Source organism: Anomalospiza imberbis, chromosome 6, assembly GCF_031753505.1.
Source record: "Anomalospiza imberbis isolate Cuckoo-Finch-1a 21T00152 chromosome 6, ASM3175350v1, whole genome shotgun sequence".
Classification (NCBI taxonomy): domain Eukaryota; kingdom Metazoa; phylum Chordata; class Aves; order Passeriformes; family Viduidae; genus Anomalospiza; species Anomalospiza imberbis.
Genome location: NC_089686.1, coordinates 61902302 through 61915933, shown reverse-complemented (window position 1 = coordinate 61915933; position 13632 = coordinate 61902302). Strand labels below are relative to the sequence as shown.

The following is a 13632-nucleotide window of genomic DNA, read 5'->3' as shown; positions in this document are numbered from 1 at the left end:
ACAGTAATAGGTCAGTGGTTGGAGTCCACGACCTCTGAGGTCTTTTCTAACCTAAAAGATTCTATAGCAATGAAACAGTCAGCTGCAGAGTGTCAGAGCTCTTACCCCACACTGTTCCTATCTATATATCGATATAACTATTGATTGATTGCACACTGCTTGGAGAATTTTTCTCCTTCCCAGCACCCACAGAAACACGCTTCCTCCCAGCTGCTTGGGAAACAGCAATAAGGAATCAAAGGGAATCCTCCCAGTTTCCATCACAGTAAAAAGCTGGGTATGGCTCAGAGGAGGGTGGAGATCCTGATTCTTTGTACCCTGCTTATGAGGAGCCATGACTGCTAAACCAACCTTTGGTGTACTTCTATTCACCAGTGCTCCAAATAAAGCATGAAGTACAGAAGGCTTTGTGGACTCGGTCCTTCAGTTAGCACATTTCTGTTCTCATGGAGTTACCTTTACCCTCTGGGCTGCACTGTCAAAATTACAAAGCCACCCTCCAGGCATACCCAGAGTATGAACTCCCTACACGACCTGGTGTCCAAGAGCCCAAGGACCTGCTGGCTGTAGTTCTGGAGCCAGTGTCCACTGCCTACCCTAACAGGCTCAAGACTTCAAGGGTTGGCAGACAGCCCATCTCCAAGCTTCAGCAGAAGGAGGAATGACTTTAATGTTTGAAGAAGCAAGCAGTGCACTCAGTGAGTCTCTTTCAGATAACAAAAACCATGTGATGCAAAAACCATGGGGGGTTGGACTGAAATACAAGATCATGGACAAGGCTCTCTTCCCTGTCCCAACTAAAATGGAGAAGGCAGCACAATACCTTCAAAACCTGTAAATGAATGGCAGAAATCAACTCATTACCCACACCACAACATTGTGATGAACCTGGCAGGATACTCATGAGAAAGAAGAGAATGAGATCTCCACATCATTTCTGACATCCAGAGGGACAGGGATAGGTTTACACGTGGTCCTTGGGATTTTCCATAACAATGAAATGCCAAGGAACATTCTCTGACCAGAAAACCTTGGCATGGAATACGTCTAGCCTTTTGAAAAGATATTTTAGAGACCTTGCCCTTGACTGACTCTTCCCACACACAAAGAATGAAATAAAGGGCAAATCACAGGAAATTAAATCAATCTTAAAGACATACAGTGCAAAAATATGCAGGAAAACTGTCAGAACTATCAACATGACTTAGAAGCCCACATTTCTTTTGAAAATTTAATTTAAATAACCTGAATGGAAGGGTTTATTGAAATGTCTGGAATACCACTAAAATAAAGCACAGTTAGAGAGTATTTTGCTTTGAATGGTTTCTTACTATACCTCAGAAAGTTTTCCAGGTTAAAAAACAGCACATTCAAAGAGCCAAATTAAAAAAAAAAAAATTAGCTGAATCAACTTAGGCAAGTAATTGTCAGAAAGATGAGAAGAGATATGCAGAGACACATCCAGAAAGTCCTTCCCTCCAAAACCTACCCTCTTAACGGAACACAACGGCTTCTGCAACAAATTGATACTTCACTTTTGAGTTTGTTACATTTGGTGCTCTCTCATGAGACTGTCACATGAGACAAGACAGACAGGAACACTACCAGAAAGAAACAGAGGCCAAGAAGTATTAAAGCAATAGAAAATAAGGAATCTACAAACATAAAGCAAACCCTCTGTAGAAAACCTTCCAGGTTTTGTCTCTCTCAAGCCTTGCAGGAAAGATCCCACTCGAATCAGTGCCTGCCAACAGTCGCAGAGCTGCTGTCATTTATGCAAAACTGCACTCTGCCTACCCACAAACACAACCTGTTCAGGAGCTTTGCTGGAAGCCAGCATTCCTATGCTCCTTCCTGTCACATGGCATTTCCTACGTCCTCCCCTTTCGTTTTAAAACCACCACCAAGTTGTTCTAAAAAGAGCCAACACGTCAGGCAAGGCCATACCTAGATCTAAGTAAAGCAATGTTAAAATGAGAAAACTAATACTGAAAAGAGTAGGTTTGTTTTACAAATGCTTTTACAAGTTAAACAAACTCCAGCTTGGAAGCACATGTGATTCATTTACCTTTCTATTTCCACTCGCTGGTTGTTTGACAGTTCTGCAGTATTATGATTTTCAGGAATGCTTGCTTGCTTTTCTTCGTATTCTCTCAGTTTCTCCTTCAGCATTAGGATCTAAACCAAAAGAGGCACCTTTCAGCTGAAATATGTTTTTTTGTTTATTTCCCAAAATTATCATTCTGTGCTGATATTGAACAGCTTTACAAATGGCAGCAGGTGATATTCCTCTCGGAAGACAAAACTTTCTTCCTTCAGAATACATTAGACCCATATTACCTTACAGATTTAATCCCATCAACTATTTATTATATTCAAAATCAACAGTTAACCTTTCAACCTCTTAACAACAGACTTTTTTACATACCTCTTTCTTTTGTTCATTGCAAATTTTAGCATACTGGCTTATGTGATTGTCCAAACTGACCACGTTGCTCTTCAACTGTAAAGAAACAAGTTAGAATTTAAAGGCAGCTCCTTCATGTTTTCATGCACAATAAGCACGCTGTGTGTATGCACTCCATAGTTACACATACACTATGCTATGAGCAAAGAGATTAATGAAATTCTGACTTGCATAATGAGAATATGACTGTCAGCTTTTGCTGTCATCTGTTGCACACCCATGGCCAGGACATTTCCCTCAACAAACCAAGCATAGTTTCATTTACACGTGCAAGCACATTTTGCATTTATTCAGATTAGTTTTATTATTTAAATGTCCGTCTTGTGCATTTTATTATAAAAGCTACCTTTACGTATGCAACAAATGGAAACTACAATGAACTCCATATCACATAAAAAGAATTAGGAGCTGCAATTAAAAAGATGAAAAATAAAATTAAACAATAGAGAGCAGAAAAGGACATTCCAGCTTTTCATTTATCAAGACAATCTCGCTGAGCTTCTTGACTCCAGCTGAATTCTACCTGTACAAACCGGGACTGGCTCTTGTACAACTGGTCAGAAATTTCTTTAATACATTTTTCAGTTATCTGAGAAAGTAATAGCAAAATAGTAAAAAAGGATGTGAATTCTACCAGCTGAGGATTATTTCCAATAAACAAACTGTTTCAAACTGGCAGCTCCATCTCATTCAGGAAGCTATGCTGCTTTTAGGCCAGACCTAGGACCTACTTTGTGTCTACTACACCTATCAGTCAGATAAGAAAGAGCTGACTGTAAAGAAAGAACATGTAACAGAACAAATTTTTGAGTCAGAAGTGAAGCAAAAAATAATATTCCAAAAGAAAGAATTTTTCTTTTACTACTACATTATTGCACTTTGACAAGAGATCAGTAAAAGCAATATACTCACAGAAGACTTGATATCCTTTGCTCGGTTTGCATACTTCAGAGTATTATAGGTATCATCATAAAACAAGGAAGATGGGCTAATAGCAGCTATCATTATTGTTCTGCAATTCCCTCCAAGAGAATCCTTCAACAAACGAGTAAGCTTGCTGTTTCGATAAGGAATGTGTTTCTTGCTCTAAAAAGAGTGACAGATATTTGTATGGTTTAGTTAACTGTACTTCAAATAAAAGTCTGCTTAGAATTTCAGCAGTAACACAGAACACATGTTATGAACAGCCAAGAAACTCTTCTTTGACACAAGCCATTTTTCTCTGAAGAATCTGTACCTCTTTAACAGTTTTTTAAGTCTCTTGGAACTGTTCAACACCTTTCCAACACATGTACTAGCTAAGTTACCTTCTGACGTCTGGATATGTAACTCCTATTTCTGTGATGGGACAACAACAGAAAAAGTAAACTACATTAAATTGCTTTCAGTTTACAAAATCACCCAGATTGGAAAGGACCTCTAAAATCCCTCTAATTCAATCCTGCTGCTCAAAGCAGCGTCAGCTAGACTAAGATGGCGAGGACTAGGCCCAGTAGGGTTTTGATTACCTCCAAGGATGGAGATTTCACACCTTTCCAGGCAACACATACTCTGCTTTGAGAAGCTATAGAATTTTCATTTCATGATACTAAGTCTGGTCACTAGGAACCCAATCCCACATCAAATAAATCAATGTGATTCTTTCATGTGTCTGTGGTACAGATTTTAAACTCCACCTTCCCCTCCAACAAGATGGTGATGAGGACATGCAGCATCAGGAAGGGAAATTAAATCTGATTTTCTCCCAGCATATTTGAAGGAGGAATTTGCTAGTTGAGCACAAGGACAAAAAGAGTGCTCAGGTAGACAATGGACTTGACTTATGCAAAGGTTCAGGAGGTTTCATCATTCCTTGCCTTGAGCTGGTCAGCCAGATCAGGAGACTGGCTCACTGCTTTGAGCAGGGATGTGTGTGTGTATGGATGTATGTGAGATCCCAAAAGAACAACTTGAACGAGATGCTGTTTTGTCCTACAAAAGCTGCTCCCCACTCAGATTAAAGGTTAACTGTAAGGTTATTCGTGTACTCATGCAAGCTTCTCTATAGATGCTTGATTTTAAAGAAGCTAGACAGGAAAAGCAGGTACCAGTCATCTTTGATGCCATCCTTAGGCAGCTGCACGTCATTTTGAGAATTCTCTCTCACTGGGACCGTCTTTCAGCCATCACAGATATGATGGTGGAAACCCTTAAGACAATCTTATATGAGAATGATGATGTGAGCAGCATCAACCGTGTAAAGCACATTATTCAGTCAGCTGAGCACTTTTTAAAATGTTTTCAGAACCCTAGGAGGCCAAGACTGCACGGGCAAGCAGCACATACCTTTGGATCTGCCAGTGCATTAATGACATTTCCAAGAGCCAGCAGGGACCGGTTAATATTTGTGCCTTCCACAAAACGAGCCCCCTTGGCACTGGTTGCGTTGGCACGTTCAGACCCTGCCAGGTCAATGAGAGACATTTTGGCAATACGAATATTTTGATTAATGCTTGCTGTTTTGTCTTGCTGCCGAAGGTAAATCTACAATTAAAAAAAAAAAAAAAAAGAAAATAATTAAAAAATAACCACTAACCAATCTAAGCAGTAAATTCATTTCATAGCGTAACAACTGTTTTAAGATGTTTGTATTGGATCCCCTGCCACTTTCCCTTCACTTAAGTGAAGCACAAGGTAACTCCATCTCTTGCTTCTGATTCTCTCTCCCGTCCTGCTGCAGAGGATTAAGCAACCAGCTGGCCGAGGCTCACAAAGCAGCAATGATAACTGAGTTTTTTTTACAGGAAAAAATGAATTTCACAGTTCTTGATTCTTCTGCACCAAAAATGCGTACCACACTCCTGAACTTTAAATTGAAAGAGGTGTTCCTTTTTCAAATGCACATTTAGGAGTACACCATAAAGAGACGTATAGGGATAAACCAGGAAAAGGCTGACTTTTCAGTGATTTAGATTTAATTGTATCTTCCATTAGTAGGAACCAATACTCATTTACTGCTGTGAAAATACACTCCAGGATCTTTTCAAATGTGATGCCTCCTGAAGCCACTTGCTCCCCTTCATCCCATCTTTCCTGAAATTTTCACAGTACAAAGATGTACAAAGAACTAAACGCTTCTGCTTCCTTCTGCTGGTGAAGGTATTCTCTCTTCAGGTTTATAAGGAAGCAGGCAAAGCATGAACATACAGCCAGTAAGAAGAACCAAAGTTATCCTTAGAAGGCTTTATGCTTTTTCAGTATCTATTTCCCCTTCTTTTGTGTTGAGTGCCCTGCCATTTGTTAATACGGCTAACGGTTACTGACACAGTCATGAACGCCCCTCTGGCCAGTGAATTAGGAAAGAGCTGCCATGAACACCAGCTGACTGACTGGTAAAGACAGCATCTCACTACCTCTGTAGCTTTAAGCTTTGTGCATGAGAAATGAAGTCTTCCTAGTACCTTGTAACAGAAAACAGATTGACAAGTATTGTGAGGGAATAAAATAAAACTCGTATGGCTTGCCATGAAACATAAATCTATTTCAAACAGATATGTTTCTATATCAAACAAAACAACTAAGTTCAGTCGTACTGTTTCCAGTATAATAGACAAAACAAAAAAAAAAAAACAAAAAAAAAAGAACCTGAGGCTGGGAACACGCTACCAGAACAACACAGTAACTATCATTAATGAAGGAGGGAAAGGTAGAGTGACAGCCAAACTGTTGTATGACTCAAGCTTTTGTAAAAATTCAAAAGACACAGGAAATGCCCCAAAGCAGAACACTCTCAATAGAACAGTGTAGCAATTCAGATTTTCCTCTCAGATGCAGTAATTGCCTGACCCAGATAGATATTTCAAACCTAAGACATATGGTACAGTAAAGCAAAACTTGCATCTCTCAAATCAGCTCCAGAATGTCCTGGGCCAAGACTTACCAATTTCTGAGTCAGATCAGATCAGATAATATCCTGATCCCATAAAGTTAACAAGAAAAGCCAAAAATAACCTATCTCTACAAAAAAGCAACTCTTAAAATAATAGCAACATTAAAAATGAACAGCAATCACGACAGCACTGGGCATTTCTCATCGCTTACATCTACATCTCTGGAAACAAAGACAGAATTCTGCTATGCAGAATGTCACAGATTTGTGGAAACAGATGAGAAACTGAAGGGATTTATTTAATTGCTTGCCACTTGTAGAAATGTACTGAGAAAAAGCCTGCCAGATAATAAAATGCAGAGCTTTTTCCTAAGAAAAGGTGAGGGACATAAGAGATCCCAGCAAGTAAACAACCAGAAATCAGCAGCTCACTCTGATCTGTCTGCAGCACTGGACCTGGAGCCTTTCTAAAGGCAGCACACATCCCTGACAATGCAGCTCTCAACCCAAAGCACTTCAAAAGAACTCTTTGTGCAGTCCTGTACAATGCACAACAAGGGCAGGCTCAGGGGGAATTCAAAACAGGAAGGGCAAGTGCAAACATAAGTGTAAGGTATACGGGAAAACAGAAGCTTTTAGAATGGTAATGACTTCTGTTCTGTTCCATACTTAGAAGCTGTTTTTTAAAAAACTTTGTTATAGTTACTTAGCATTGTCTAAGTCTGTAGATACTGTTATGAACTTCCCAACAGTTAAGGGCTCTAATGCAAGGACCACAATCATGTACTTTAATATTTTTCAACCCAGAGTGGCATGAATAAGTCAAGATACTGCTTTGCAGTATGTAAAAAAAGACATTGTTGATAACAGGACTGGTTTTTAAATATCACAGGTTCTATTTAAAAAGAGAAGACAGAAGAATAAGGCAGTGTAGCCAACCCCGAAAAATCTTTGGAGAAGTCTTAACTTTAGCATATTTGTACAACTCATTCAAAACTCCTTTCTGAAAACTAATAATCATCATTTCAATTTTCTAAAACTTGATCCATACCAGGATATTAGGAAATCACTTTATTGTAAAAATTAACATTAACTAAGAAAGTAAAATAAGAAAGTACTACTTGAGATTCTTAGTTTCTAGCCAGACATAACTGCATTCCCCAAAGAAATGCTAAGCAACATCATGATACCAAAAAGCATTTAAAAAAACCAACAATTTTCAGCTTTTAAGATTACAATATGGAAGTCTAAAGTTTCAAATTACCATTTTACAGAAGTTATTTCCTCTAAGGAATGTAAGCTAGAAAGGTATAAGTACATATTTTATATATACAAGTTCAAACAATTGGAATTAGGGATCTTTTCACTGAATGCCTTTTTTCCAACATAAACACTAAGAACCCTTCCATACTTCCAAGGAAAAAGGAGTAACAAGAAGAGTAAACTGAAAACCTTTAATCCCCTCTTCCCCAAAGTGAGGTTCAACACAGCTTAAAGGCAAAAGCTTCCCCTGTATCCACCTTTAAACAAATTTGCAACTCCCAGTAAAGACCACTGGTGACTGGCGGTGTCATCTCACCTGGAAGACAGCATGGGACCGGGAAGAGGAGGCATTCACATCTGTGGGATGCTGGGTTCTATTTCTGTTTCCATAATCCAGCATCTGAAGGATCTCCTCTGCTGATTTAGGCTGTAAGAATAGAACACATGACAAATAAAAGTTTCTTTTCTTTTCCATCAATTATAGGAATACACTGATTCTAAAATCCATTTACCTTAACATTCACCTTCAAAAAAAAATTAAACTTCAAATTTTAGCTACACAGAAGTAAAAAGTTTCCTGTTTTAGAATTGAGGCACTTCAAACAAATATACTCAGCTAAAAAGCAGTAAGGTATGAGAAGCAACCACTTAAGTGCAGCAACTTAAATCAGAAAATATTTTTAGTTTAGAATTTAAACAAATCTGAAAGATTCTCCATAGTTAGAATCAGCCTCTTTTAAGAATGTCTGGACTTAAATTAGTATAGCACTCTTCAATGCATTAGTACAAGAAAAGGTTTTTCCTCACAAGTCTCAAGGTGTGGGAAGAAGGATGGTCACAGAGCTAGCCAAACTTAGAATATTGTTTCCTGTCACAGCACGTAACATACACAAGAAAGCGGCAAGAAAATAGGTCCACAGGAATTTATATTCTGATTGGAAGACTAAGTCCTATCACTGACCTTCCCACAGAATTGCTGCGCTGGTCTGGAGAAGTAAATGAACATGGAACTCTTCAAACACGGTTATTTACAAACAAAAACAACCTTTAGACTTCACAGCTGTGTAGAGCACTCCAAGGTGGTAATGAAGGCAATGCCAAGATATTTTAGCCCAAAAAGAAATCTTCCAAAATCTGCTGGATGAGCATCAAGCCAATGTACCCTTTTGATAACAAGGAATGAGACTAGCAGGTTTTTTTCCACAATGTGCTTTTAACTAATTTATTAGATTTTCAAGTTACTGGTGCTTATGGCCAGAAAAAAACCCACTAGGAAATGACCAAATTCCATAAAACTCTCGCATAGAACAATGGGAATGTTTCTCAAATATCTCAAGCACACTTTAAGTTTCTAGAGATATTTACATACCTGATGCAATGTCAGACCTTGAACTACCACCCCTTGCTGGCCATCCTCACGAACAGCCAGAGGTCCAGAGTTGACCAGCAGATCACGAATCTGTTCATTGTAAACCTTTGAAAGGGAATTCAAAAGATTCTATTAAAATATCCTCCCATAGCTGACAGAATTAAATAAACAGAAATCGCCAGTCTTTTTTAATATGCCTTTAAGACAAAGAAGTGAATTCATGCTATAATTATTTTACATTTTTCCTATAGCAAGCTTAAATATTCAATTAATATGATTTCTTTTTAGATTTTAGGAGTAATTCTTTTTAGTAAATAATCTTCATTCTTTACTGAAAATAATTACCTTTTACAAAAATGTTTTGCAACAAGCATGAACACAAAGCATTTCTTTTTCTCCGCTGTGCATCACAATCCCAACCTCAGTGACATTTCTTACTTCAAACCTACTTCCGTTAAGTTTTAAATCTCTTATTTCTTGGTCTGTGGAAGCATATGGCAAGGCAAACTTTCCCCATCTCCTTCTACCCCTCCCAAATACCAACTAGAGTCCATTAAGGCTCTGAGGGAGCTAAAAAGATAACCATTTGACCGGCACCATTCAGCAGCAGTGCCAGAACATTTACTTGTAAAAACAGAAGGTCATTTTGTGGTGCTTTTTCGCAGTGTTATAGAATGTTACTGTGAAGTCCTAAAATATTATTACCCTGAAGTGATACTTCCTTGTACACACCCACGGATGCTCGGAGGCATGTAATTGATCAGCAAGACACAAACCGTGACCAATCAGTAAATCTTAGTTAGAAGAGGTGGGTTTTGGGCAGCCCTCTGCAAGACAGTGACAGGTGCCTAGGAACACCAAGTCTGCAGAGCACGAGGCAGTTCCACTCCTAAAAGGACACCTTTTGTCAAGCCCCAGAAAGGACCAGGGAAAGCAAAACCAGCTTGTCCTTACTTACAAATATGACTTATTAAAAACAACATAACAAAAGCAGAAACTCACCTCTAAATAAGAGACAGCAACATCACATATTTTATCATCTTTTATTTGATCCATGCGTTTATAAAGTGTCACCATAGTTAAATACATGACTCCAGGGTCTTCAGGAGAACCTAACATTGTGTGAGTCTTTCCAGCTCCTGTTGCACCATATGCAAGCACTGAATTTCCCCCAAAAAACAACAAAGCAAAAACATGTAATTTATTTGTAAGCTAATCAGGAACAGCAAAGCCAAATGAACATTCACAGACCTCTGTCATTCTGCACAACTGTTTCATAAATGGATCAAGCTTCTTACTCAGGCTTTACCTTTCAGATCTACAATTAGAGAGATGTTTCCAAATAACATTTTCGAATTTTAGTTCAAAATTCATTCACTGATATGTCACATTAAAATATTATTTACTTACTCTCACAACTCTAAGCCATCAACTTACTGCTGATAGGCATTTTATTTCCTCACCAGAGTCCAGCAGGCAATTAAAAGACCCCGGGATCTTAAAGAGTTCATACAGCAGGTTATGTCACACACTCAGTGACACAACTGCTTCTGCTTGAGTAACTCTAGAGGACTCCCATCAGCACATACATCTCAGATGAAATTCCCAAGTCTATCACAACCTTACCACAAACTTATTGTTAAAATGGAGTAGAGCTATCCTAACTTCCATATGCAAAAAAGTCAGCCTTTCATATCTGTGAATTATACCACAATGTTTTATTTCTATCTCCGGCTTTTTTAATGCTCCTGCAGCCATTGGACAGAACGGTACAAACTTCGAGAAATTCCCTTCAGTTTTTAAATTAAAGAAAAATAACAAAGTTACCTGTGCAGTTATATCCATTTAGGAAGCCATCAATTAGATTTTTGGTAGTATGCTCAAAAACTTCAAACTGGGATGAGCTGTCATCAAAAATGGCATCAAACATAAACTTAAGGTCTTTCCTTTGTCTTTTGTTGATATCCCTGTGGGCCACTCTCCTCCTGCTGAAGAAGCCAAGCTCCTCGTCCTTTGGGTCAAAGACCAGCACGTGCTGGTCGATGACACGCACCACCCGGCTGCAGCTGCCCTGCTTCTCCTTCTGGCTCTCTGGCCGGACACGGACCACCACTTTGACATGGCTGCAGACATCTTCCTCCCTGGCGGGAGTCATCCCTCCTGCTGCCCGGCCCCGCTGCCAGCGCTCCGCCAGATGCAGCAGCCGGATCCTTCCTGCAACTGACAGAGAGGGTTTATTTCAATGTGAGCGTCACTCTGCAGCAGTTCACACCTTCGGTCAGGGCCCTGTGCTGGGCCCGGGCCTGGCAAGGGACTGCCCCGGGGCAGCGCGGCTTTGGGAACCTCTGCAACAGCCCCAAAGGAAGACTGAGCTGAGCACAGCTTTCAGAAAGCCAACCAGCACCGCCCCAGGGAGCTCTGAATTCATTTCACAACTGAACCGCTCCGTGCCCTGCGGGCTTTCCTCTGCAGCAGACCAAGCTTCCAGACGGGACACCGCATTTCTGTGGGCTAAAGCGAGCAGTCGTCTTGCTCTGCAGCAGCAGGAGGAGCTGCCCGCGTTGCCACAGCCACGGCGCAGGTAGAGTTACAGAGAGCCGAAGCGGGGTTTAGGTTACCGTGCCCCGCACGGGCTGCAGTGCCCGGCACCAAAGCGGCGTTTCCTCTCCACAGCCGTTTGTGCCGTTAGCAGCGGCTGCTGGCTCAGCGGCAGCGGGCACGGTGCGGCTGCAGCCGCTCCAGGCTCCCCGGCCCCTCCTCACCCAGCGCGGGCCGCTCCTGCCCGGGGCCGCCGCCGGGCCGGGCCCTGCGGCCGGAGCGCTCCCCCGGGCCGGCCGGAGCGGCGCTGCCCGGCGAGAGCCTGCGGGCCGGGCCTCGCTCGCCGTGCCCGGCTGGGCCCGGCCGTGCCCGGTCTGTCTCTGTCTCCTACCCGGGCCGTGTCTCGGCCGTGCCCGGTCTGTCTCTGTCTCTCACCCGGGCCGTGTCTCGGCCGTTCCCGGTCTCTCTCTCTCTCTGTCTCTCACCCGGGCCGTGTCTCGGCCGTTCCCGGTCTCTCTCTCTCTCTCTCTGTCTCTCACCCGGGCCGTGTCTCGGCCGTTCCCGGTCTCTCTCTGTCTCTGTCTCTCACCCGGGCCGTGTCTCGGCCGTTCCCGGTCTCTCTCTCTCTCTGTCTCTCACCCGGGCCGTGTCTCGGCCGTTCCCGGTCTCTCTCTCTCTCTGTCTCTCACCCGGGCCGTGTCTCGGCCGTTCCCGGTCTCTCTCTCTCTCTGTCTCTCACCCGGGCCGTGTCTCGGCCGTTCCCGGTCTCTCTCTGTCTCTGTCTCTCACCCGGGCCGTGTCTCGGCCGTTCCCGGTCTCTCTCTGTCTCTGTCTCTCACCCGGGCCGTGTCTCGGCCGTTCCCGGTCTGTCTCTGTCTCTCACCCGGGCCGTGTCTCGGCCGTTCCCGGTCTCTCTGTCTCTGTCTCTCACCCGGGCCGTGTCTCGGCCGTTCCCGGTCTCTCTCTGTCTCTGTCTCTCACCCGGGCCGTGTCTCGGCCGTTCCCGGTCTCTCTGTCTCTGTCTCTCACCCGGGCCGTGTCTCGGCCGTTCCCGGTCTCTCTCTCTCTGTCTCTCACCCGGGCCGTGTCTCGGCCGTTCCCGGTCTCTCTCTCTCTCTGTCTCTCACCCGGGCCGTGCCTCGGCCGCTCCAACCGCCATCCGCGGGATTCAAACACGGCCAGGCCGCGCTCCTCGCCTTCCCATTGGCTGTGCCCCGTGACGTCAGCACTGCGCCGGCGCTCGCGGTACGTGCGTGGGGCCGGGCGCGCGGGGTCCGCGGGGAGGCCGGGAATGAGGGAAGGGAGGCACGGGGGAAAGGAGCCGGCAGGGAATGAGGGAAGGGAGGCACGGGGGAAAGGAGCCGGCAGGGAATGAGGGAAGGGAGGCACGGGGGAAAGGAGCCGGCAGGGAATGAGGGAAGGGAGGCACGGGGGAAAGGAGCCGGCAGGGAATGAGGGAAGGGAGGCACGGGGGAAAGGAGCCGGCAGGGAATGAGGGAAGGGAGGCACGGGGGAAAGGAGCCGGCAGGGAATGAGGGAAGGGAGGCACGGGGGAAAGGAGCCGGCAGGGAATGAGGGAAGGGAGGCACGGGGGAAAGGAGCCGGCAGGGAATGAGGGAAGGGAGGCACTGGGGAAGGGAGGCAGGCGGGGAATGAGGGAAGGGAGGCACGGGGGAAAGGAGCCGGCAGGGAATGAGGGAAGGGAGGCACGGGGGAAAGGAGCCGGCAGGGAATGAGGGAAGGGAGGCACGGAGGGCAGGGAGGCGCTCCCGGGGCTGCCGGGCGAGCGGGCGGCCTGTGCTCCGCGTGTCCGGCCGGCCCGGCTCGGGCGGGGACAGCCGCCCGGCCTCTGCTCCGCTCGGGCCCGGCGCGGAGCGGGCCGCGGCCGCTGCCCCGGTCGCCTGCGATGGAAAGCGCTGCGGGCCGGGGTTTTGCCCTCGCTGCCTTTAGCCCTGCTTTAGCGCGGGGCCGATCCCGAGGCGGCGGCCTGCAGCGGCGCCCGGTCCCCTCCGGCCGGGCGCTGTCACAGAAATGCGATAAAACGCAAACTGCGCTCGCCGTGAGGAGGAGATCTCCGTGTGAGGGGCGGTGGCCGCCAGCACAGTCCCCCCGTCAGCCCCGGGCAGC

The 13632-nt window shown here is 44.5% G+C and overlaps 1 protein-coding gene across 1 annotated transcript in view; it reads right to left on the bottom strand.

Moving 5' to 3' along the window:
* KIF18A (kinesin family member 18A) overlaps positions 1-11122 on the bottom strand; it is a 29612-nt gene extending 18490 nt beyond the window's left edge. Inside the window, exons 1-8 of the mRNA XM_068194822.1 lie at positions 10795-11122; positions 9970-10127; positions 8968-9072; positions 7915-8025; positions 4793-4990; positions 3380-3553; positions 2429-2503; positions 2069-2178 (exon numbers count right to left, since the gene is read on the bottom strand). Coding sequence (XP_068050923.1) covers positions 2069-2178; positions 2429-2503; positions 3380-3553; positions 4793-4990; positions 7915-8025; positions 8968-9072; positions 9970-10127; positions 10795-11122 — 1259 coding nt within the window. The remainder of the gene's footprint in view (positions 1-2068; positions 2179-2428; positions 2504-3379; positions 3554-4792; positions 4991-7914; positions 8026-8967; positions 9073-9969; positions 10128-10794) is intronic.
* Positions 11123-13632: the final 2510 nt, after the last annotated feature.